The 26,466-nt window shown below is 45.6% G+C and overlaps 1 protein-coding gene across 1 annotated transcript in view; it reads left to right on the top strand.

The window, feature by feature from the left end:
* Positions 1–26,104, top strand: part of pwp1 (PWP1 homolog, endonuclein) — a 43,162-nt gene extending 17,058 nt beyond the window's left edge. The window contains exons 7-15 of the mRNA XM_073059848.1: positions 2,204–2,325; positions 4,674–4,741; positions 9,763–9,859; positions 13,311–13,372; positions 13,705–13,816; positions 14,053–14,143; positions 15,479–15,600; positions 23,625–23,730; positions 25,823–26,104. Coding sequence (XP_072915949.1) covers positions 2,204–2,325; positions 4,674–4,741; positions 9,763–9,859; positions 13,311–13,372; positions 13,705–13,816; positions 14,053–14,143; positions 15,479–15,600; positions 23,625–23,730; positions 25,823–25,932 — 890 coding nt within the window. The 3' untranslated portion in view covers positions 25,933–26,104. The remainder of the gene's footprint in view (positions 1–2,203; positions 2,326–4,673; positions 4,742–9,762; positions 9,860–13,310; positions 13,373–13,704; positions 13,817–14,052; positions 14,144–15,478; positions 15,601–23,624; positions 23,731–25,822) is intronic.
* Positions 26,105–26,466: the final 362 nt, after the last annotated feature.

Raw genomic sequence — 26,466 nt, 5'->3', positions numbered from 1 at the left:
TCTCCTTCTGACGGCACGCTCCCTGGCGACGTGCTCTCCATCTGACGGCACGCTCCCTGACCATGTGCTCTCCATCTGACAGCACGCTCCCTGACCATGTGCTCTCCATCTGACAGCACGCTCCCTGACCATGTGCTCTCCATCTGACAGCACGCTCCCTGACCATGTGCTCTCCATCTGACAGCACGCTCCTTGGCCATGTGCTCTCCATCTGACGGCACGCTTCCTGGCGACGTGCTCTCCTTCTGATGGCACGCTCCCTGGCGACGTGCTCTCCATCTGACCGCACGCTCCCTGCCCATGTGCTCTCCATCTGACAGCACGTTCCCTGGCGACGTGCTCTCCATCTGACAGCACGCTCCCTGGCCATGTGCTCTCCATCTGAAAGCATGTTCCCTGACCATGTGCTCTCCATCTGACGGCACGCTCCTTGGCCATGTGCTCTCCATCTGACCGCACGTTCCCTGACCATGTGCTCTCCATCTGACAGCACGCTCCCTGACCATGTGCTCTCCATCTGACGGCACGCTTCCTGGCGACATGCTCTCCTTCTGACGGCACGCTCCCTGGCGACGTGCTCTCCATCTGACCGCACGCTCCCTGCCCATGTGCTCTCCATCTGACAGCACGTTCCCTGACCATGTGCTCTCCATCTGACAGCACGCTCCCTGACCATGTGCTCTCCATCTGACAGCACGCTCCCTGCCCATGTGCTCTCCATCTGACGGCACGCTTCCTGGCGACGTGCTCTCCTTCTGACGGCACGCTCCCTGGCGACGTGCTCTCCATCTGACGTGCTCTCCTTCTGACGGCACGCTCCCTGGCGACGTGCTCTCCATCTGACGGCACGCTCCCTGACCATGTGCTCTCCATCTGACAGCACGCTCCCTGACCATGTGCTCTCCATCTGACAGCACGCTCCCTGACCATGTGCTCTCCATCTGACAGCACGCTCCCTGACCATGTGCTCTCCATCTGACAGCACGCTCCTTGGCCATGTGCTCTCCATCTGACGGCACGCTTCCTGGCGACGTGCTCTCCTTCTGATGGCACGCTCCCTGGCGACGTGCTCTCCATCTGACCGCACGCTCCCTGCCCATGTGCTCTCCATCTGACAGCACGTTCCCTGGCGACGTGCTCTCCATCTGACAGCACGCTCCCTGGCCATGTGCTCTCCATCTGAAAGCATGTTCCCTGACCATGTGCTCTCCATCTGACGGCACGCTCCTTGGCCATGTGCTCTCCATCTGACCGCACGCTCCCTGACCATGTGCTCTCCATCTGACGGCACGCTTCCTGGCGACATGCTCTCCTTCTGACGGCACGCTCCCTGGCGACGTGCTCTCCATCTGACCGCACGCTCCCTGCCCATGTGCTCTCCATCTGACAGCACGTTCCCTGACCATGTGCTCTCCATCTGACAGCACGCTCCCTGACCATGTGCTCTCCATCTGACAGCACGCTCCCTGGCCATGTGCTCTCCATCTGACAGCACGTTCCCTGACCATGTGCTCTCCATCTGACGGCACGCTCCTTGGCCATGTGCTCTCCATCTGACCGCACGTTCCCTGACCATGTGCTCTCCATCTGACAGCACGCTCCCTGACCATGTGCTCTCCATCTGACCGCACGCTCCCTGACCATGTGCTCTCCATCTGACAGCACGCTCCCTGACCATGTGCTCTCCATCTGACAGCATGCTCCCTGACCATGTGCTCTCCATCTGACGGCACGCTCCCTGCCCATGTGCTCTCCATCTGACGGCACGCTCCCTGCCCATGTGCTCTCCATCTGACAGCACGTTCCCTGCCCATGTGCTCTCCATCTGACAGCACGTTCCCTGACCATGTGCTCTCCATCTGACAGCACGCTCCCTGACCATGTGCTCTCCATCTGACAGCACGCTCCCTGGCAGCGAGCACCCTGATGGTATACTCTCAGTCCTTAGTCTAATGGTAGGCTTATGGAGGGGCTCTCTGCCAGTGCTCTCTCAGTCCATCCCTAACCCTAACCTGGGGTGGGGGGGGGCGGTGTGCTCTCTGGCAATGCGCTCTCCACCTGACAGAATGCCATGGGGGGGGTGTGCTCTCTGCCTGACGATATGCTGCAGTGGGGGGCTCTCTGGCGATGCGCTCTCTGTCTGACGGTATGCCATGCTGGGGAGGGGGTGGGATTGCTCTCTAACAGTGTGCTGTCCTTGTAGGGAACTATGCCGCAGTGGGAAGCATGAAGCCGGTGATTGATGTATGGGACCTGGATGTGGTTGACTGCCTGGAGCCCGTCTTCAGCCTTGGAAATGAAGCATCAAAGAAGAAAGGGCGGAAGGTACTGTGAAGCCAGTGGTGTAGGGGTTCTCAGTATGGAACCTGTTGGGGAAGGCAATCACTCCACGGCCCAACCCCACCCCCAGTAATCTGACCCAGTGTCCACCATTTTTTTTTAGACAATATGACGTAGAAGCAGAATTAGGTTATTCAGCCCATCATCTGCTATGTAATTTGATTATCCCTCTCAATCCCAATTTCCTACCTTCTCCCTGTGACCTTTGACACCCTGACTAATCAAGAATCTGTCAACCTCTGTTTTAAATATACCCAATGATTGGCCTCCACAGCCATCTGTTGCAATGAATTCCACAGATTCATCACCCTATAGCTGAAGAAATTCCTCCTCATCTCTCGTTTTAAAAGTTCATCACTCAATTCTGAAGCTGTGCCCTCTAGTCTTCGACTTCCCCACTACAGGAAACATCCTCTCCACATATACTCTATTGAGGCCTTTCAACATTTGATAGATTTCTAGTGAGCACAGGCCCAGAGTCATCAGACACTCCTCCATCCCCAGCAACAGCTTGTTCCACCCCCTGCTCCATCCTGCCCACAGCCTTTTGCACCCTGGTTCCAACCTACACCAGAAAAGCCTATCCCAGCCCTCCTCGCCACCCTCAACAACAGCCTGTTCCATATCCCACCAACAGCTTGCCCTACCCTCCTTCCCCACCTCTGGCCAGACCCTCCCCTGGTCCCTCACCAGGCCACTCCCCCACTCAGAACCAGTGAAGTGCAGTCTTGAGTATGCGAGTAGACACCCTACAACTAACGCTACGCACTGTGATGTACGCCTGATGCAGACTCATTTGCCCATAGACAGTAGAAACAGTAGGATGTCTGGTGAGCTAATACCATGGTCAGTATATATACGGTCATATGTCCAGTGAGGTAATACCATGGTCAGTAGATATATGGTAGGATATCCACTGAGCTAATACCATGGTCAGTATATATATGGTCATATGTCCAATGTGCAAATACCATGGTCAGTATATATACAGTCATATGTCCAGTGAGCTAATACACCCTATCCTTGTTATATTGCAGGGGATACGTTCCTTGCAGTCGACACAAAGTGTGAATAATTATTTAAATGGGGCTTCCTAAATACGTTTTATCTGTAATTTATTCACATTGTCATACTAATACGACACAAAAGCAGTACCGCAAGGCAACGTATTATATTTTATCAATTTAAGGTGATATTCAACGTAATAAATCATAGAAAGTTAACATACTAGGGTGCACAGTACTCACCAACAGTGGCAGGTGTGTTTGCTCCGGGAGATGAGTGATTGTTGTGGTGTCCGGATCATATGAAGCACAGCAAGGGGTGAAGGAAGACTTAGAGAACTCTTAGAACTGCGGGCAGCAGGAGAGGACACCGGTTTGAATAAAGTGGTGAGGGTTGTTTGCTTGGCAGCATTTTGTTTTTCAGCATAAATTTGCTTGTAGGGAAGAAGGGTTGACGGCAGGGAACGACTGAAATGCTGACTCCGTTCTAAACTTGGGTCCATGTCCATCGCCTTTTGTGCCAAGTGTTCCGACTTCCACCATTCCCTCACCGTTGGTAAATAATGAATGCTGCCTTTCTGAGACACCGCTTCTTGAAGGTGTCATAGATACTTTGTAGGCTAGTACCCAAGATGGAGCTGACTCAATTTACAGCCCTCTGCAGCCTCTTTGGGTCCTGTGCAGTAGCCCCCCCCCCAATTACAGACAGTGATGCAGCCTGTCAGAATGCTTTCCATGGTACATCTATAGAGGTTTTTGAGTGTATTTTTTGACAAGGTAGGATATCCAGTGGTCTGGGAAGGAATGTATGTGCTGCTGAGAACAGCGGCCTAGGGACTGATCCTGATGTCTCTCGCATACAGTTTGTGGTCTCTCGGTGAATCCTTACCCTGGCTATCTCAGTGTCTAGTTTACTGCTCTACCAGCAGGTGAACTAACTGTTCATTCATCCATACAGGGAGTGGGGCAGGCTTCTGCCCTGTCCTGCCTCTGTGAGAAGTCCGATGGTCAAGAGGGAGGTCACACTTCCTGATCCTAACTTCTCCACTGGGGCATAGGTCACTGATAGCAACTCACCAGAGTCCTCTGTCCATGGTCGGTAGAAGGTTGATTGGCCCTGAGTCTTCGGTTTTCACCACACAACTTCATACGGTTTCCCAATGACATCACCCCAGCCTTCCTTTCCCAGGGATGGGGCCTTTGCAGCTTCTTTTTGGTGTTTCTGTAATTCTGGGTTTTTACAGGATGCAGTTTGTCAGTCCTCCTTTCACAGGCGGGCCTGTGACCGTCCATTACGCAGTTCTCATCAATGCTTGTGTATTATTTCAGGGAGCAGAGTCGAGAACGGAGGGACACACTGATGCAGTTCTCGATCTTTCCTGGAACAGACACATCAGGTAACTGGCACATTCCTGCTTTCAGGGTATTATGGAGAAGGGGTTGTCCTCATAGATGACATGGTGTCATTGGTGAAGTGGGAGATGTCAGGGATGGGATGGTGTCATTGGAGAAGTGAGGGGTGTCAGGGATGGGATGGTGTCATTGGAGAAGTGAGGGGTGTCAGGGATGGGGTGGTGTCATTGGAGAAGTGAGGGGTGTCATGGATGGGTGGTGTCATTGGTGAAGTGAGAGGTGTCAGGGATGGGATGGTGTCATTGGTGAAGTGAGAGGTGTCAGGCATAGGGTGGTGTCATTGGTGAAGTGAGGGGTGTCATGGTCGGGGTGGTGTCATTGGGGAAGTGAGATGTCGGATGGGGTGGTATCATTGGGGAAGTGAGAGGTGTCAGGCATAGGGTGGTGTCATTGGTGAAGTGAGGGGTGTCAGGGATGGGATGGTGTCATTGGGGAAGTGAGAGGTGTCGGATGGGGTGGTGTCATTGGGGAAGTGAGAGGTGTCAGGGATGGGATGGTGTCATTGGTGAAGTGAGGGGTGTCATGGACGGGGTGGTGTCATTGGGTAAGTGAGATGTCGGATGGGGTGGTATCATTGGGGAAGTGAGAGGTGTCAGGCATAGGGTGGTGTCATTGGTGAAGTGAGGGGTGTCATGGATGGGGTGGTGTCATTGGGGAAGTGAGAGGTGTCGGATGGGGTGGTGTCATTGGGGAAGTGAGAGGTGTCAGGGATGGGATGGTGTCATTGGTGAAGTGAGGGGTGTCATGGACGGGGTGGTGTCATTGGGGAAGTGAGATGTCGGATGGGGTGGTGTCATTGGGGAAGTGAGATGTCGGATGGGGTGGTGTCATTGGTGAAGTGAGAGGTGTCAGGCATAGGGTGGTGTCATTGGTGAAGTGAGAGGTGTCAGGCATAGGGTGGTGTCATTGGGGAAGTGAGAGGTGTCGGGATGGTGTCATTGGGGAAGTGAAAGGTGTCAGGGATGGGATGGTGTCATTGGGGAAGTGAGGGGTGTCGGGATGGTGTCATTGGTGAAGTGAAAGGTGTCAGGGATGGGATGGTGTCATTGGGGAAGTGAGAGGTGTCGGGATGGTGTCATTGGAGAAGTGAAGGATGTCGGATGGGATGAGGTCTTTGGAGAAGTGAGGGGTGTTGTCAGGGTTGGGATGGTGTCATTGGAGAAGCGAAGGATGTCGGATGGGTTGAGATCTTTGGGGAAGTGAGGGGTGTCGGTTGGGGTGAGGTGGTGTCATGGTCAGGGGGTGCGATTGGGTCAGTCAGAGTGATCGCTTCTCTCCTGTTCACACTGTTCACATTCTGTTGCCTGTCTATTTCACAGAAAACTGGGCAATATCTTTGTTTTGCCACAGGATGGCAGCACCTGATACAGAGGAGGAAATTGTATTAGAATGGTTTCTCTCTGATAAGATTATGTTACTTTGAAATTTATTTTGCTTCACCATTTGTGTGGAATGTTGGTTCATTAACTGTGTAGATTTACCAGTGGAGTGACTGGCTGCCAGGGGAGATGGTGCTGGCATCTTAAACACAAAGATGCTGGGGTCAAAGCAACATGTACAACACGCTGGAGGAACTCAGCAGGTCAGGCAACATCCATGGAAACGAGGAGTCAACGTTTCAGGCCGAGACCCTTCATCAGGGTCCTATAAAGAAGGTGGGGGGAGGGTGGGAAGGAGAAGGCTGGTAGGTGCCAGGTGAAAAACCAGTAAGGGGAAAGATCAAGGGATGGGAGGGGGGATAGGCAGGAAAGGTGAAGAAGGAATGTAAGGGAAAAGCACTGTGGGTAGTAGAAGAAGGCAGAATCATGAGAGAGGTGATGGCAGTTGGAGGAGGAGGCAGAGTGAAACTGGGATAGGAGGAGGGAATTACCGGAAGTTGGAGAATTCAATGTTACCACCATTCAGGGCCCCAAACAGTCCTTCCAGGTGAGACAACACTTCACTTGTGAGTCCGTTGGGATCATCTATTGCATCCAGTACTCCCGGTGCGGCATCCTCTACATCAGTGAGACCCAACGCAGATTGGGGGACCGCTTCATCCACAACAGACAGGATCTCCCGGTTGCCACCCACTTCAACTCTGCTTCACATTCCCATTTGGATATGTCCATACATGGCGTCCTCTACTGCCATGATGAGGCCAAACTCAGGATGGAGGAGCAACGCCTCATATACCGTCTGGGTAGTCTCCAGCCCCTTGGCACGAACATTGAATTCTCCAACTTCCAGTAATTCCCTCCCCTTCCTTTCCCCCATCCCAGTTTCACTCTGCCTCCTCCTCCAGCTGCCTATCACCTCTCATGATTCCGCCTTCTACTACTACCCATAGTGCTTTCCCCTTACATTCCTTCTTCACCTTTCCTGCCTATCCCCACCTTTCCTGCCTATCCCCTCCCTACTTCCCCTCCCTCACCCCTTGATCTTTCCTCTTACTGGTTTTTCACCTGGCACCTACCAGTCATCTCCTTCCAACCCTCCCCCCACCTTCTTTATAGGGCCCCTGCCCCCTCCCTCTTCAGTTCTGACGAAGGGTCTCGGCTGGAAATGTTGACTGCTCGTTTCCACGGGTGCTGGCATTTAATCTTTGTGCTTTCCTTCTGCGGAGAAACAGCTACTGGTGTGTGTTAACAGCCCGGTGGGAGGGAGGTGGTGTGTGGATCCACGGCAGTAACTGATTGTATACAGGTTGGTAGTCCTTTGTAAGAGAGGGGTCCAGTTCATCCACGGTTCTGTCTCCCTACTGATCTGGTTTTTATTCTTCCACACACATGAAATGGCAAGGCAGGTTTGATGGGCTGAATGGTCAGGTCATAGAGTCATTGAAAAGTGCAGCACAGAAACAGGACCTTTGACCCATGGAGTCCATGTTGAAACATTTAAACTGCCTACTCCCATTGACCTGCTCCAGGACCATAGCCCTCCATACCCTTACCATCTATGTACCTATTCAGACTTCTCTTGTGCGTTGAAATCGAGCTCGTCTACACCACTTGTGCAGGCAGCTCATTTCACACTCTCACAAACCTCTGAGTGAAGAAGTTTCCCCTCTTGTTCTGCTTAAGCTTCTCACCTTTCACCCTTAACCCATGACCTCTGGTTGTAGTCCCTCCCAAGCAGTGACAAAAGCCTCCCCAACCCTAACTCTAACCCTCATAATTTTATATATCTCTCTCAAATCTCCTTTCAATCTTTTACATTCCAAGGAATAAAATCCTAACCTATTCCATCTTTCCTTATAACACAGGCCCTTCAGACCTGGCAACATGCTTGTAAGTTTTCTGTGTACTCTTTCAATCTTATTCACATCTTTCTTGTAGGTTGGTGACCAAAACTGCACACTATACTCCATATTAGGCCTCATCAACGCCTTATACAACTTCAACATAACATCCCCATGATCCAGAGGTAATAAAGAGCTTAAGGTTAAGGAAACCTTGGGGAACAGTGATCACAATATGATCGAGTTCACTTTGAAATTTGAGAAGGAGAAACTAAAATCCAATGTGTCGGTATTTCAGTGGAATAAAGGAAATTATAATGGCATGCGAGGGGAACTGGCTGAAGTTGACTGGAAAGGGGCACTAGCAGGAAGGATAGCAGAGCAGCAATGGCTGGAGTTTCTGTGAAAATTGAGGGAACTGCAAGACAGACATATTCCAAATAAGAAATGTTCAAATGGAAGAAGGACAGTACTATACTGTGGCTGACAAGTGAAGTCAAAGCCAAAATAAAAGCAAAAGAGACGGCATACAAGGAAGCCAAAGCTAGTGGCAAGATAGAGAATTATAAAGCTTTTAAAACTTTAGGAAGGAAACTAAGAAGGTCATTAGGAAGGAACAAAGGAACAGGTGAATTATGAATGGAAGCTGGCTACTAATATCAAAGAAAATACTAAAAGCTTTTTTAAGTACATAAAGGGTAAAGGAGAGTCAAGGGTAGATATAGGACCCATACAAAATATTGTTATGAGAGACACAGAGATGGAAGAAGAACTGAATACGTATTTTGCATCAGTCTTCACAGTGGAAGACATCTGCAGTATACCAGACATTCAAGAGTGTCAGGGAAGTGAAGTATGTGCAGCGAGAATTATGAATGAGAAGGTGCTCAGGAAGCTTAATGGTCTGAGGGTGGATAAATCTCCTGGCCCCAATGAAATGCACCCTTGGGTTTTGAAGGAAGTAGCTGGAGAGATTGTGGAGACATTAACAATGATCTTTCAGGAACTGATAGATTCTGGCATTGTACCAGATGACTGGACAATTGCAAATGTTACACCACTTTTTCAGAAGGGTGGGTGGCAGCAGAAAGGAAACTATAGACCTGTCAGCCTGACTTCAGTGGTTGGGAAGTTGTTGGGGATGAGATTACGGAGGCACATGACAAGATAGGTCAAAGCCAGCATGTTTTCCTGAAAGGAAAATCCTGCCTGACTAACCTACTGCAATTTTTTAGGGTAATTACAAGCAGGGTAGACAAAGAAGATGCAGTAGATGTAGTGTACTTGGATTTTCAGAAGGCCTTTGACAAGGTGCTGGAGGAATCCAAACGTTTACAAGTTTGTTTCAGTCCAGTGCTGGCCGACTCCAAACCCCTCATTCGTGGCTCCCAAGCCGGAGGAAATGTGGCATCAGTTTCTATGTAGTCAATCTGTGAATCTGTGTTGGAACCTTATTTCTCAATTACATTGGCCCTCATTGTTCTAACTTCCAGCATCCAATTAATCTTCCTTGATCTGCCCTCATGGGATAGCCCCGCTTCCCAGGAATCTCTGCTGATCTAACTCCGCGCTAACTGTGACCTACTGCAGGCATGGTCTCCGTTTCTGCACATAGTGAGGTCTCATGTAACTTTGTACAGTCTTTGTACAAACTAAAGGTGAGATAGAAATTGAGAAACTCAATATGGAATTATTATTGCTCACTTCTTTGTGAACAAAACAGGGTCTGGAATTGTATGAATTTGTTTCAGTGCCGGTAATGAAATATTATTTATTGTCTGTCAGGAATGTTCTAGCCAGTGCTTCTGCTGATGAGACTGTGATTCTCTGGGATATGTGCCAGAAGAAACCTGTGACCCGTCTTAGCTCCCATACAAACAAAGTAAGTGAAATCATAGAACATAGAGCAAACAGTACAGCACTGGAACAGGCCTTTCAGCCCATAATGTTGTGCTAAACACCAAATCAAAAACACCCAAACACTAATCCCTTCTACTACACCATGTCCATATCCCTTCATCTTCCTTACATTCATGCACCTATCCAAATGTCTCTTAAAAGACTCTAATGTATTTACCTCTGCTACCATGCTAGGCAGCACATTCCAGACATCCACCACTCTGAGTAAAAAAACTGACCCCTAGTATCCCCCTTGAACCTACCCCATCTCATCTTCAATTCATGCCCACTGGTTTTAGACATTTTAACCCTGGGAAACAAATACTCTCAATCTACTCTCTGTATGACTCTCACAATCTGTATACCTCTATCAGATCCCCTCTCAGCCTTTGATGCTCCAGAGAAAACAGCCCAAGTTTATCCAGCATCTTTCCTGTAGTAGGGTGACCAGAACTGTATGCAGTACTTCAGATGTGACCTAATAAAGTTGCAACATAACATCCTGACTTTTGAACTCAGTGCTTTAACTAATAAAAGCAAGCATTACATGAGCCATCTTAACCACCTTATCGACCTCTATAGCCATTTTCAAGGAGTTATGATCTCTGCTCAGTAACACTGCTAAGGATCTTCCCTTTAGTGTACTATTCCCTTGCATTTGCCCTACCAAGGTACAACACCTCACATTTATCTGGGTATCAAATGATTATTCTCTCTATTTTTGGCCCTAAGGGCTTCTACAGATACAATTATATTAAGAGCAAAGGGCAAAAAATAGTTTTGCACAATAGTTTTGCACATAATTTCTCAGGAAGATCAGGGTAGTCTTCTATGCATAGTGTTAAAAGAAGTGGGGGAAATCTTAAATGGATTTTTTGCATCTGTGTTTACTCGGAAGATAGACAGCAGCGAGGTCATGGACCTTATACAGAAGTCAGAGGAGGAGGTTTTGCTGTCTTGAGACAAATTAGGGTGGGTAATTCCTCAGGGCCTGACAAAGTGTTCCATTGGAGACTGTGGGAGGCTAGTGTAGAAATTGCAGGGGCCCTAGCAGAGATACTTCAAATATCCTTAGCAACAAGTGAGGTACCAGAGGAATGGAGGATAGCCAATGTTGATCTGCTGTTTAAAAAAGGCTCTTGAAAATAAGCCAGGAAATTATAGGCCAGAGAGCTTGACACACCTGTGGGAAAGTTTTTTGTTTTTGCACTATTTAACTTAATTTAATTATTTAATATACATATATAGAACATAGAAAATCTACAGCACATTACAGGCCCTTTGGCCCATAATGTGTGCCAACCATGTAACTTATTCAGAAGCAGCCTAGAATTTCCCTACCGCATAGGCCTCTATTTTTCTAAGCTCCACGTATCTAAGAGTTTCTTAAAAGACCCTATAGTATCCACCTCTACCACCTTCGCTGGCAGTGCATTCCATGCACCCATCACTCTCTTTGTGGAAAAACTTACCTCTGACATCCCCCTTGTACCCACTCCCAAGCACTTTAAAACTATGCCCCCTCGTATTAGCCATTTCAGCCCTGGGAAAAAGCCACATTCCACATCTCATCCCCATTACACTGATCATCAACAACAGGCTTCAAGCTAATCGTCACCACTTGCTCTTCCTTAACTGTATTGATGCATTTTCTTCTTACATCAGGTTTAAAGTTTGATATTCTGTCATGTGGAGAAATGACACACAAAGCATTGACAAAATCTTGACTCCTGAAAGGGTTTGCCTAATACTTACTTCCCAATCCCTGAGACAGGTGGCCATGAGTTCATAATAGTCCAGGCAAGTGGGAAATACCTCTGACCACAGTTTATCCCCCAGTGAAGGTTATTATAGATCAGGGCTTCAGAGTTTGCAGTTCAATTCTAGCATCTTCTGTAAGAAAGTTTGTATTGCCTTCCTGTTTACGCTTGGGTGCTCCAGTTTCCTCCCACAGCCAAAGACATACTGATTAGTAGGTTAATTGTTCATTGTAAATTGTCTTCTGATTAGGCTAGGGTTAAATGAGGTTTGCTAACTGCCTGTTCCGACCCACTAAATAAATAATAAAAATAAATAAAAATTTTAAAAAACTCTTCCAGACTCATGTATGATCCTGCCTTAGAAAGGCTTTCTTTTGCTCCATACACCAGCACGTCCTATAACTGGGCGACTTTTGAATCTAATTTTTCGGTTGTCATCACAGAGGTCAGTGAGGCTTTTGTTGGAAGGTTTTCATAGAAACATGAGGGGTTGGCTCAGACCATTATGTAAGCTGTTACTCCCCACTAGAATCAGAAGCAGATAAGGCAGTGAACCAGCAAGAGGACAGGGAGTCAAATCATGTCAAATGATTCTTCATTACACTGATTATCTCTTTTCCGGAAGACTATTAGTTTTCCTTGTGTTTATCCCATGTGCAGTCCTCATTACCTGACAATTAAATGTCTGCTGTTTATTGGACAGCATAACCCTAACTCATTAACTGCCTCTAATTGCCCTGATTAACATGTGAGGGCCTTCAATTAGCTGCTTGTTTCCTGTGCCTGATGTTCCTGCTGCAACATTACTTGTATCACTGCTCTAGATCAGGCTCTGCAGAGCAACTCTACTGCAGGAGAGGTATAGCGTGGAATCAGGCCCTTTAGCCTCTCGATACTGTTGCAGTTCAAACCTCTTGGCTTGAGAGCAAGAGTGCCCACGGTGACTGGGATCAATGAATATGCCTAAATCCCCAGAAATGTGCACGCCAATGTAGAGCAAGGGTTCCTAACCTTTTTTATGCTATGGACCAACACCAGCAAGGGGTCCACTTGGGAACTCCCTGTGTAGAGAGAGGACCTGCCCAAGTCCAAATCTAATAAGACCATAAGACATAGTTGCAGAATTAGGCCATTCCATCATGGTTAATTTATTGTCTCTCTCAACAATTGTAATCAGTAACCCAGACTTTTTCATCACTCCTCAGTCTTTGTTCATAGATCAGTATTCTACCCGGAATTTCATTGTTGTCTCGACATCAACATTCAGAACCCAGAACAGGAGCAAAGGAGACTTGTGAGGAGGTGGCCAGAGAGTTTCTCTGTTGTGAAGGACATTGAATGGGGATTTAACAAAGCTGTACAGAAGCTTGTACTGGGTGCATGAGAAGGACTTATTTCCTCTGGCAGTAACTAGAGAGCATGGTTTAGACGGACTGGTAGAGATTGCGGTAGAGATTTTGGAAGGGGGCTGCGGAGAAGGACTTCACCATAGGGTCTGACCTGCAGACCCCACTGCTAACCTCATCACATTTAACAGGGGCCTGAAGAGTCAAACCCTGAGCACACGCTGAACATGATTGGCTCTTATTTTTGGTAGACAGGGAAATGGTTGAATGGCTGCCTTGTCTCTGGTAGAGTACTCCACCCATTGTTCACCTACTGTTTCTGTTGCAGGTGCAGACTCTTCACTGGCATCCGTTTGAAGCACAGACACTTCTCTCTGGCTCATTTGACAAGTAAGATTTGACGCTAGACACTTTCTGTCCATTTTCTAAACTATATATTTCTCTTCTGGTCTATTAGTGATTCTCATTTACACCTCTTCCTTGTTCAAGCCTTTCCATAGCCTGAGAGCTTGCTGACAGCAGCCTGCTCTGACTGCTGCCCCCCACTCCACTCACACAGGTGTGCAATGCAGCAAGCCTGAACCACAGGTGCCCTTTAACACCTTCTGTCCTGAATGACCTCGGCCATCGGAATTTGCTGTGACATGCAGATGTGATCAAAGCCGTTCCTCTCTTGTTGCACTGTTGATTGCAATACCTTGTGTCCTCCTGGTCTCCCTCAGATCTGTCGTTCTGTACGACTGTCGGAATCCAAAGGACAGTCATCGCAGCTGGAGGTTCAGTGGTGAAGTCGAGCGAGTGGTGTGGGATCATTTTTCACCCTGCAACTTCCTGGTGAGTTTTACTCTGTGTGTCAAGCAGAATACAATTGTTAACAGGAGTCCAGATTCTGAGCATGCTCTGTGGAAAGTAACTGGTTGCTGGGGCTGTGGGGCTGAGAGGTTCTTCCCCTTTGATCACTGAGCTGGTGAGTGAATCTCAGATGGGGGATTAAGGATCATTGTCATTGAATTGTATTCTGTAATTGTCATGGTGTGAGCAGCAATGACTACTTTCCTTTTTACTTCCAGGTTAGCACAGAGGATGGTTTTGTGTACTGTTTGGACGCTCGGTCAGAGAAACCACTCTACACTCTTAAAGCTCATGATGGAGAAGTTACAGGTCAGAGTCATTTGCCACTATGGAGAGTGTGTGAAAATATGTTTTCTTGTGTATGAGTCAGAAAGTGTGTGTGAGAGAATGTGAGTGTGTGAGAAAGTGCACACGCAAGAAAAAGTGCGTGCTCGTGTGAGGAAGAGTGAGTGTGTGAGCAAGAGTGAATGTACGAGAAAGTGAGTGCATGTGAGCAAGTGCATGCTTGAGGAAGAGTGTGTATGAACATGTGTGTGTGCGCGCGTGTGGAAGAGTGAACATCCATGTGAGAAAGAATGAGTGTGAGTACGCGCATGAGAAAATGTGTGTGAGAGAGAGTGCACGAGAGGGTGTGTGAGAGATTCAGAAAATCAGTTCCATTTCTGAAGCCACTGTTTGATTCTGAGTCCTGATTATCAGTTCCGAAATAGAAGATGTTTCTCTGCTGTAGCTTCAAAGAGCTGACACCTTATTTTTGGGTATTCCTGGAATGGCTCCCTCCTGCAGACTGCCAGGGCTGGATGTAACAGTGGAGCCAAGGAGATCTTAGATAAATGTCTCACCCCGAAAATCAATGTCTAAGGCAAATTTAGGAAATACCTGTTTGACCACAGTTGGTAAGTTGGTGCATGATTCAAGTTCATTTTTCACATGTGCATTGAAACGTACAGTGAAATACGCCATTTGCGTTAATGGCCAACATAGCCAACTGTGTGCTGAGGGCAGCCCGCAAGTGTCACCACTCGTTCTGTTGCTCCCACAGCATTCCCACAATGCTCAGCAGAACAACACAGAATACAACAAGCAACAAAACAAGCCCGTTCCTCCCTCCCACTTATGCACATAGACAGTCCTCTAACCCCATTGTTATTGTCACTTGACTTGGTATGGTTATTTTGCATATCGTTCATACATATTGTATTGTTAAACGGGTAAAGGAATAACAATGTAGAATAAAGTGTTGCAGTTACAGAGAAAGTTCAGTGCTGGCAGAGAATAAGGTGTAAGGTATAATGAGGTAAATTGTGGATCAAATGTCTGTTGTGTTATATAGTCTGATAACAGTGGGATAGAAGCTGTCCTTGAGCCTGGTGGTACATGCTTTCAGACTTTAGTATCTTCTGCCTGTGGGGAGAAGATAGAATGTTGGGGGTGTGAGGGTCTTTGATTGTGTTGCTTTACCAAGGCACTGAGAAGTATAGACAATGTCCATAGAGGGGAGACTGTGATGTGCTCAGCTACGTCATCAATTCTCTGCAGTTGCTTACTGTCATGGGCAGAGCAGTTGAAATACTAAGCCATGTTATAAATTCCACCTCCCTCTGTGTGAGCAGCAGGTAATAAATCTAACAAATCTCTCCTTAGGTCTGGAACTCAGCAGCCAGGTCAAAGGTTGTTTGGTGACATCATCATCTGATAAACATGTGAAGATCTGGGATATTTTGGGGAATAGGCCAAGCCTGATACACTCCAGAGACATGAAAATGGTAAGAAGCTGAAAACAGAGCAGTGGTGGTAAGCTGAGATTCCGTGTTGGGTATATCACTGTCATACGCAGGCGTGACCCTATTCCACACTCACTCCAGGTTGAGTTGTTGGCTTGACAATGACTTATCCGCATTTTACACTGAGTATTTTCCAACTTCAACAAAAGCTTCATTTATATAGCAGCTTTCTGGTGGAAAATTGTCCCTGCACTTTCACTCAAAATTGTTTGACATGAAAACATAAGGCAATACTAAGCCAGCTAACCACAAGCAGGTAGGGTGCTAAAGACAGCGGCCAAAGGGGGAAAATGGATCAGCCATGATGAAATGGTGGAGCAGACTCAGTGGACCAATGGCCTAATTCTGCTCCTATATCTTATGGTTTTATGGTCTACACAGCGAAGTTACTTTCATTAGTAATCAAATGGCTAACTAATCTCTTCTGCCTACACAATAACTGTATCCTTTCATTTCCCTTGCATATCTAAACATCCCTTTAAAAGTCTCCAATATATATGTCTCTACCACACAATATTCCAGACACCAACCACTCTGTGTTAAATACAGTGGCATGCAAAAGTTTGGGCACCCCGGTCAAAATTTCTGTTATTGTTAATAGTTAAGTGGCTAGAAGATGAACTGATCTCCAAAAGTCATAAAGTTAAAGATTAAACATTCTTTTCAACATTTTAAGCAAGATTAGTATATTATTTTTGTCTTGTACAATTGTAGAGTGGGGGAAAAAAAAGAAAGGAGCAGTATGCAAAAGTTTGGGCACCCTAAGAGATTTGAGCTCTCAGATAACTTTTACCAAGGTCTCAGACCTTAATTAGCTTATTAGGGCTATGGCTTGTTCGCAGTCATCGTTATGAAAGGCCAGGTAATACAAATTTCAAAGCTTTATAAATACCCTGACTCCTCAAACCTTGTCCCAACAATCAGCAGCCATGGGCTCCTCTAAGCAGCTGCCTAGCACTCTGAAAATTAAAATAAATGATGCCCACAAAGCAGAAGGCTATAAGAAGATAGCAAAGTGTTTTCAGGTAGCTGTTTCCTCAGTTTGTAATGTAATTAAGAAATGGCAGTTAACAGGAACGGTGGAGGTCAAGTTGAGGTCTGGAAGACCAAGAAAACTTTTGGAGAGAACTGCTTGTAAGATTGCTAGAAGGGCAATTCAAAACCCCCGTTTGACTGCAAAAGACCTTTAGGAAGATTTAGCAGACTCTGGAGTGGTGGTGCACTGTTCTACTGTGCAGCGACATCTGCACAAGTATGACCTTCATGGAAGAGTCATCAGAAGAAAACTTTTCCTGCATCCTCACCATAAAATTCAGCGTCAGAAGTTTACAAAGGAACATCTAAACAAGCCTCACACACAAAATGCTGGTGGAATGCAGCAGGCCAGGCAGCATCTATAGGAATAAGTACAGTTGACTCAGTCCTGATGAAGGGTCTCAGCCTGAATGAAGGGTATCGGCTCGATCATGCTTTGGGCTTGTGTTGCAGCCAGTGGCACAGGAAACATTTCACTGGTAAAGGGAAGAATTAATTCAGTTAAATACCAGCAAATTCTGGAAGCAAACATCACACTGTAAAAAGCTGAAGGTAAAAAGAGGATGTCTTCTACAACAGGATGATGATCCTAAACATAACCTAAAAATCCACAATGGACTACCTCAAGAGGTGCAAGCTGAAGGTTTTGCCATGCTCCTCACAGTCCCCTGACCTAAACATCATCGAAAATCTGTGGATAGACCTCAAAAGAGCAGTGCATGCAAGACGGCCCAAGAACTCTCAGAACTAGAAGCCTTTTTCAAGGAAAAATGGGTACAAATCCCCCAAACAAGAACAAGACTCTTAGCTGGCTACAGAAAGCGTTTACAAGCTGTGATACTTGCCAAAGGGGGTGTTTTCTAAGTACTGACCATGCAGGGTGCCCAAACTTTTGCTTCCGGCCCTTTTCCTTTTTTGTTATTTTGAAACTCAAAGATGTAAATAAAAAAGTAATCTTGCTTAAAATATTAAAGAAATGTGTCATCTTTAACTTCATGCCTTTTGGAAATCAGGTCATCTTTTACTCACTTAGCTATTCACAGTAACAGAAATTTTTTACCAGGGGTGCCCAAACTTCTGCATACCAATGTAGTTACCCTTTGAAATTACCCCCCTCACCTTAAATGTATGCCCTGTGCTATTAGACACTTCTACCCTGGGGAAAAAGATGCTGTCTATAGAAGTTTGTAAAACCATGGGAGTCGTTATCCTGGGGTGGAAATGTCAAACACTAGAAAGCGTCTGATGGGGGGGGGGGGGGGGAATTTAAAAGAAAATTTTCAAGGCCACATGCTAGGTTCTTGCGTCTTATTGCCAGGGGAGGTGGTGGAAGCAGGTGCAACAATAATCTTAAGAGGCATTGAGACAGGTGCATGGAATAGGCAGGGAATGTGCAGGCAGATGACATTAATTTAAATCGGCTTAATTGTCAACACAGACTTGGGAGCTTCCTGTATTGTACTGTTCTATGATCTAGTAAAGAAAGAGATTACAAGGAAACAAGTTTAGGAGGGAATTTCCAGATACCGGGTGCACCACAGTTGGAGTTGTGGAGAAATTAGAATCAAGTTTATTCTCACTGATGTATTGTGAAATTTTATTCTTTTGTGGTAGCAGTGTAATGCAAGAAAACTACTGAGGCCCCCATTGGTGGGGATCAACTATGGATATTGCGTCCCAGCTATCTACATATACGTGAGCTGGGACAGTCTGATATGGAGAGCAAGCTGTTGCCCATGTAACAGGCTCTTCTTCTCCGTACAGCTGATGAATCCAAAGGAATGACCAAGACGGATACAGTTTGGCACCAGTGGTGTTGCAGGAGTTGCCCGTCCGCATTAAACTCAATGTAGGATAATCTTAGGAATTCCAGCTCCAGATGTTTCCTTGGGGTTTACTTCTGAAGACTTCCCTGTGAGTGGGTCTATGCGCAAGCCAGTGGAGATTTGAGATGAGTTACCCTTCTGCTCATCATAACCCACCTTTGCTCTACTTCTGTGAGTTGAAGTGTTCTGCCAGGCTTAGAAGCTAAGCTGCACGTGAAGGCCAGGAGCTGGACTTGGTTGTCAGAAGCACGCCATTGTGAGCATTTAATAGGTAGTGGGAGCTTGTTCCACGACCACACCCCCCCCCCCCCCCCGCCAAACCCAGCTATGACAACCTTAAGGAACTCAGAAAACTACAGAAGTCACAGATATAAATAAACAGTGTGAAAGGGGAATAGCAAGGTAGATCTAGGAAGGTCAAAACCGGAGGCAAATGGAGGTGTGGGATAACTGGGTTGAAGACAGTCAGTGCCACAGGGAGGGATTTAACCATGTATTGAGAACTTTAAAACCAAGGATTGGCTTCACTGGGAGGTGGTGTCAGTCAGTGAGGATAGATGTCTTTCCTCACTGACATGGACAATGGAGGTCACCACTATCTTTATGATGGACCAGACTAATCAAGAATCTGTCAACCTCTGCCTTAAATATACATAAAGACAGCCTCCACAGCTGCCTTTGGCAAAGAATTCCACAGATTCACCACTCTGACTAAAGAAATTCCTCCTCACTTCTATTCTAAAAGGACGCCTCTCTATTTTTAGGCTATGTCCTCTGGTCTTGATATTCCCACCATAGAAACATCCTCTCCACATCCACTCTATCAAGGCCTTTCACCATTTGATAGGTTTCAATGAGGTCACCCCTCATTCTTCTGAATTTCAGTGAATACAGGCCCAAAGTCATCAAATGCTCTTCATATGACAAACCATTCAATCCTGGAATCATTTTCTTGAACCTCTTTTGAACCCTCTCCAGGTCAGCACATCCTTTCTAAGATAAGGGGCCCAAAAATTGCTCTCAGTAATCCAAGTGAGGCCTCACCAATGCTTTATAAAGCCTCAACATTACATCTTTTATATTCTAGACCTTTCGAAATGAATGCTAACATCACATTTGCCTTCCTCATCACAGACTCAACCTGCAAAATAACCTTTAACAAATCCTGTACAAGGACTCCAGTTCCTTTGTGTCTCAGATTTTTGAATTTTTTTCTCCATTTGGAAAATTAACTACCCTTTTATTTCTGCTACCAATGTGCATGACCATACACTACCCAACATTGTATTCCATCTGCCACTTCCCGACACTATTCCACCTGCCAGTTCTTTGCCTGTTCTCCTAATCTAAGTCCTTCTGTATCCTCTACTACTTCCAACCTGCCCCTCCATCTATCTTTGTATTACCTGCGAACTTTGCAACAAAGCCACAAGTTCCTTCATCCAAGTCGTTGACATATAGCGTAAAAAGCAGTCGCAACACAGACCCCTGTGGAACACCACTAGTCACCGGCAGCCAACCAGAAAAAGTTCTCTATATTCCCACTTTGTGCCTGCTGTTAATCAATCACTGCTTGATGCACGCTAGAATCTTTCCTCTAATACCATGGGCTCTTGTTAAGTAGCCTTATGTGTGGTACTTTGTCAAAGGCCTTTTGAAAATCCAAGTACACAACATCAAGCGATTCTCCTTTGTCTATCCTGCTTGTTATTTCTTCAAAGATTTCCAACAGATTTGTCAAGTAAAATTTGCCCTTGCAGAAACCATGCTGACTACATCCTATTTTATCATATGCCTTCAAGTACTGCAAAACCACATCCTTAACAAAGATTATTAATAATGCCTCCACAATCTCTTCAGCCACCTCTTTCAGAACCCTGGGGTGTAACACCATCTGGTTCAGGTGACATCTACTTTCAGACTTTTCAGTTTCCCCAGAACCTTTTGTCTACTAATGGTAACTTCACACACTTCTGACCCTTGACATTTTGGAACTTCTACCATATTGCTAGTGTCTTCCACAGTGAACATTGATGCAAAATACTTGATCAGTTCATCCGCCATTTCCTTCTCCCCCATTACTACCTCTGCAGCTTCATTTTCCAGCAGTCCGATATCCACTCACGCCTCTCTTTTACACTTTATCTGAAGAAACTTTTGGTATCCTCTTAATATTATTGGCTAGCTCTCTTTTGTATTTCATCTTTACTTTCATGTCTTTTGTAGTGGACTTCTGTTGGTTTTTAAAAGTTTCCCAATCTTTTAACTTCCCACTAAATTTTGCTCTCTTTGGCTTTTACATTGGCTGTGACCTCTCTTGTTAGCCACAGCTGTGGCTTCTTGCCTTTAGAATACTTCTTCCTCTTTGGAATGTACAAACCCCATTTCCAGAAAAGTTGGGATATTTTCCAAAATGCAATAAAAACAAAAATCTGTGATATGTTAATTCACATGAACCTTTATTTAACTGACAAGAGTTCAAAGAAAAGATTTTCAATAGTTTTACTGACCAACTTAATTGTATTTTGTAAATATACACAAATTTAGAATTTGATGGCTGCAACACACTCAACAAAAGTTGGGACAGAGGCATGTTTACCATTGTGTTATATCACCTTTCCTTTTAATAACACTTTTTAATCGTTTTGGAACTGAGGATATTAATTGTAGTAGATTTGCAATTGGAAATTTTGTCCATTCTTGCTTGATATAAGACTTGAGCTGCTCAACGGTCCATGGTCTCCGTTGTCTGATTCTCCTCTTCATGATGCGCCATACATTTTCAATAGAAGACAGATCTGGACTGGCAGCAGGCCAGTCAAGCACACGCACTCTGTGTCTACAAAGCCACGCTGTTGTAGCCCGTGCAGAATGTGGTCTGGTATTGTCCTGCTGAAATAAGCATGGATGTCCCGGGAAGAGACGTCGCCTTGATGGCAACATATGTCTCTCTAAAATCCTAATATGCGCCTCAGAGTCAATGATACTTCACATACATGCAACTCACCCATGCTGTGGGCACTGATGCACCCCCATACCATCACAGATGCTGGCTTTTGCACCTTTTGCTGATAGCAATCAGGATGGTCATTTTCATCTTTGGCACAGAGAACTTGACGCCCGTTTTTTCTGAAAACTAGCTGAAATGTGGACTCATCTGACCATAGCACATGGTTCCACAGTCTTTCGGTCCATCTGAGATGAGCTCAGGCCCAGAGAACTCGTCAGCGTTTCTGCCTAGAGTTGATGTATGGCTTCCTCCTTGCGTAATACAGTTTTAAATTGCATTTCTGGATGCAGCGTCGGACTGTGTTAAGTGACAATGGTTTTCCGAAGTACTCTGGAGCCCAGGTGGCTATAATTGTCACAGTAGCATGACGGTTTCTTAGGCAGTGCCGCCTGAGGGCTCGAAGATCACATACGTGCATTCAACAGTGGTTTCCGACCTTGCCCTTTACGCACTGAGATGTCTCTGAATTCTCTGAATCTTTTCACAATATTATGTACTGTAGATGTTGAAAGACCTAAATTCTCTGCAATCTTGTGTTGGGGAAATGTTCCTTTTGAACTGACTAACAATTCTATCACGAATTTTGGCACAAAGGGGTGAGCCACGACCCATCCTTGCTTGCAAAGACTGAGCCTTTGATGGACACTACTTTTATACCCAGTCATGATACCTCACCTGCTACCAATTAGCCTGCTTAATGTGAAGTCTTCCAAACCAGTGTTACTTGAATATTCTGTGCACTTTTCAATCTTATTTTAACTCTCTCCCAACTTTTGTTGAGTGTGTTGCAGCCATCAAATTCTAAATTTGTGTATATTTACAAAATACAATTAAGTTGGTCAGTAAAAGTATTGAAAATCTTTTCTTTGTACTTTTCTCAGTTAAATAAAGATTCACGTGAATTAACATAACACAGATTTTTGTTTTTATTGCATTTTGGAAAATATCCCAACTTTTCTGGAAATGGGGTTTGTATATATCCTGTCCCTTCCAAATGGCTTCTTGGAATTCCAGCCATTGCTGCTCTGCTGTCATCCTTGCCAGTGTTCTTTTCCAATCAGTTTTGACCAACTCCTCTCTCATGCCTTCATAATTTCTTTTATACTGATGCTGCTGCATCTGACTTTAGCTTCTCCTTCTCAAATATCAGGATGAATTCAAACACATTTTGATCATTTGCCCCCGTTTACTTTAAGCTCTCTAATCAATTCTGATTTGTTGCACAGAACCCAATCTAGAATACCTGATCCCCTAGTGGGCTCAACCACAAGTTGCTCTAAAAAGCCATCTTGTAGACATTCTAGAAATTCCCCCTCTTGGGATCCAGCACCGACCTGATTTTCCCAATCCACCTGCATATTAAAATCCCGCATGACTTGTAACATTGCCTTTTTGTCATGCATTATCTATCTCCTGTTGATTTCAGGATGTCAATCTATGATGGATCTTGGACGTGGACAGGAGTTCAGGATGTGTATGATGAATCTGGACTTGGATAGTGGAGTTTCAGATGTGTCTGATTAACATTGGACATGGGCAGTCTAGTTCAGGATATCTATAATAGACCATGGACACAGACAGTGAAGTTCAGGATGTCTTTGATGAATCTTGGACAGTGGAGTTCAAGATGTCTATCTTGGACCTTGGACATGGGCAGTCTAGTTCAGGATGTCTGTCTATGATAGACTATAGACACAGTAGAGTTAAGGATGTCTATGATGAACTTTGGACATTGACAATAGAGGTCAGGATGTCTATCTATGATGAACATTGGACATGGACAGTCTAGTTCAGGTTATCTATCTATGATAGACAATGGACATTGACAGCGGAGTTCAGGATGTCTGTCTGATAGACCAAGGACACAGACAGTGGAGTTAGGAAGTCTATCTATGATGAACCTTGGATACAGACAGTGGAGTTCAGGATGTCTACCTGTGATGCACCTTTGTCATGGACAGTGATGTGTACCTGATGTTGCTGGGATACAGAGCTGTTGATTGAAATGTGGTTGCGAAGGTGGCCTACTCTACCATTGGTTCAGGGTCAGAGATGTTATTCGGTGAGTTAGGGATTGGTTTTGTATTTTGTGTCACTAATGTCTATATCATAACCTTGTCTGTGTGTGATTTCAGGGTGTGGTGTTCTGTGCGGCCTGCTGTCCAGATTCACCGTTCATCTACTCGTTTGGGGGACAGAAGGGAGGTCTCCGCACCTGGGATATCAGCACTGTGTCAGCAGGTAATAGTTCACCGAAGTCCTGCTCCCACATGAATGGAGCTGACCCAGTCAGAATATGTGTCGTTTAGAGATACAGCGTTGAATAGGCCCTTCGAGCCATGCCAGCCATGTGGATTACAAGAGGGATGGAGACAGGCTAACCCCTATTGACATGAAAGGAGCTGGGGTTGAGAGGGTAAACAGCTTTAAGTTCCTCGGCATCTGCATTCACATCACCAAGGACTTCACATGGTCTGTACACATCCGCTGTGTGGCGACAAAGGCACAACAGCGCCTCATACACCTCAGATGGTTGAGGAGGTTTGATATGGGCCCCCAAATGCTAAGAACTTTCTACAGGGGCACAACTGAGAGCATCCTGACCGGCTGCATCACTGCCTGCTATGGGAACTGTACCTCCCTCAATCGCAGGATTCTGCAGAGAGTGGTGTGGACAGCCCAGCGCATCTGTAGTTGTGAACTTCCCATGATTCAGGACATTTACAAAGGTGTGAAAAAAGGGCCTGAAAGATCAATGGTCACCCCAACCACAATCTATTCCAGCTGCTACCATCCAGGAAACAGTACCGCAGCATAAAAGACTGGACCAACAGGTTCCAGGACAGCTTCTTCCACCAGGTCATCAGACTGATTAACTCACGCTGATTTGAGACTGTTCTATTTATAATAAATTATTATAAATTACTATGATTGCACATTGCGATGAAGACGAAAAGATTTTTACTCATGTATGTGAAGGATGTAAGAAATAACGTCAATTCAATTAACCATAACCCAATCACAGGACAATTTACAATGACCAGTTAACCTACCCGTATATCTTTGGACTGTGGGAGGAAACTGGAGCACCTGGAGAAAACTCTCACATTCCACGGGGAGGATATGCAGAGACTCCTTACAGAGGATGTCAGAATTGAACTCTGAATTCTGAACCCTGATCTGTAGTAGCGTCACTGTGCTACTGTGGCTTTTGATGGGAGGGCAGGTGGTTTCTTTAGCTAGGAAAGGACACCAAGGAAGTGGTTTGGAGCAAAGGGTCTACCATGGGGAAAGCGTATCAACGGGTGGTGAATTTAGTTTTAACAGACAGGACAGTGAGTCTTTATATTACATTAAGTATGCACTTGAGAAGATTTGGTAACCAGGATATTAGAATGATTGCTGAACAGCTAGAATGGAAAAGATACTGTATTTTTCCCCACAGCACATGGTTGTAATCTGGCAACCGATTCAATGCAAATCTTTTAAAAGGAATTAGATGAATTGTAGTGTAAGAAAAGTGAAGTGGGATTAAAAGGGGAACAATTCAGAGATACCAGTCAAAGGCGGATGGGACAAGTGGCAGTGTTGCACCATTCTTCGATTCTGTGATATTGAAGGAAGTGTGTGTTTGGTTATGGGATGATCGGAATACAAGTTCGCACTTTCTTTGAAGCTTCCATTTAAAAGTTTTTGAGAATAGTGGCTCTACTGCAGATTTGTGGTAGATTGTATTCCGTTAACTCTTCATGTAACCCTGTCTCCAGATTCTTTGTGCTAACTGGGAAAGATTGGTTATTAACTAGTGCTGCTTAACGTGTTTATTAGGGAGGGATCATCGACTCAGGCCTGAGAGGCCAGCGTCAGGCATTTTCATGCCTTTCAAGGCGCGGAACAAAAGACTGTGTGGCACGTCAATCCTCACACAGACATTTCGCAGTATTTTTCTTTATTTTACGAGGTTGAGTTGCAAGCTCAACACTCAACCCGGCACGGATGGAAAGCGTACTCGGGAATGGCTGGACTGTATTCGATCCTGGGAACCTCCGTACCGGAGTCCGGCACTGTTGTCACTACGCCACCAGCCAATGTTTATTAAATCATCACAAAGTTGTTGCCCTTGGCCAGCTGCTCCCTTCTGTTGGGTTCGGGCTCAGCTTTGACTTTCAATCACAGTTACAATCTCTGGAGCGTGAAATGTGGAATTCTCAGCGTCTCCCTTTCCTCCATCCTGTTTGTAAATCTGATTCCAATAATGCATGAAAAATGTGTGTATTCTGAAGGTTCAGTCACCAGAATCTGACAGTGTTTTCCTTTCTGTTCTCTTTCTCAGTGAACACTGCCTTTGGATCCCGTGAGCGATTACAAGTTGCTGCACCATGGCGTTCACCAGCTGCTGGTTCTGCAGCTGACAGTCTGACAGATGTTGCCATGGAGTCCTGACCTCAATAACAGTGATCACCTCAACATGAACCATTCAAACCCTTGGAGCTGGATACAGTTTAGACAGTTTTGGTCAAAGAAAATTATTCATATGAATTATTTAGTTCTATTTTACAAATAAATGATTTGTGTAATGTTCTGGTGCATGTACAATAAACTTAGATCATGACTATTCCTGTGTAGTTTCACATTGCCTTAGGATAAAGATGAATTCAGTGCAGCCATGGCAATGATTCTACCTATAAGGACACGACTAACCGCTTGCAGATAAATCGCTGTTCCTTCACTGTTAGTGGATCCGAATCCTGGAACATGTTCGCTACCATCACTGTTGGGAGCACCTTTACCAAGAGGACTGCCGTCGTGGTAGCTCACTGCCTGCCCGCCTTCGCGAGGGCAGTTGTGAACTGGCAGTACTAACTCCATCCTACAGATGAATGCTGAAAGGGTCTAGCTCTACGCAGTGATGATTTGTGTACAGACATGGTCACTATATTAATACTTGAGACATATTTTAAACATTTCAATTGTTTC

The sequence above is a fragment of the Hemitrygon akajei genome, chromosome 10 (genome assembly GCF_048418815.1).
Source record: "Hemitrygon akajei chromosome 10, sHemAka1.3, whole genome shotgun sequence".
Taxonomy (NCBI): Eukaryota; Metazoa; Chordata; class Chondrichthyes; order Myliobatiformes; family Dasyatidae; genus Hemitrygon; species Hemitrygon akajei.
This window is presented reverse-complemented; position numbering and strand designations above follow the sequence as displayed.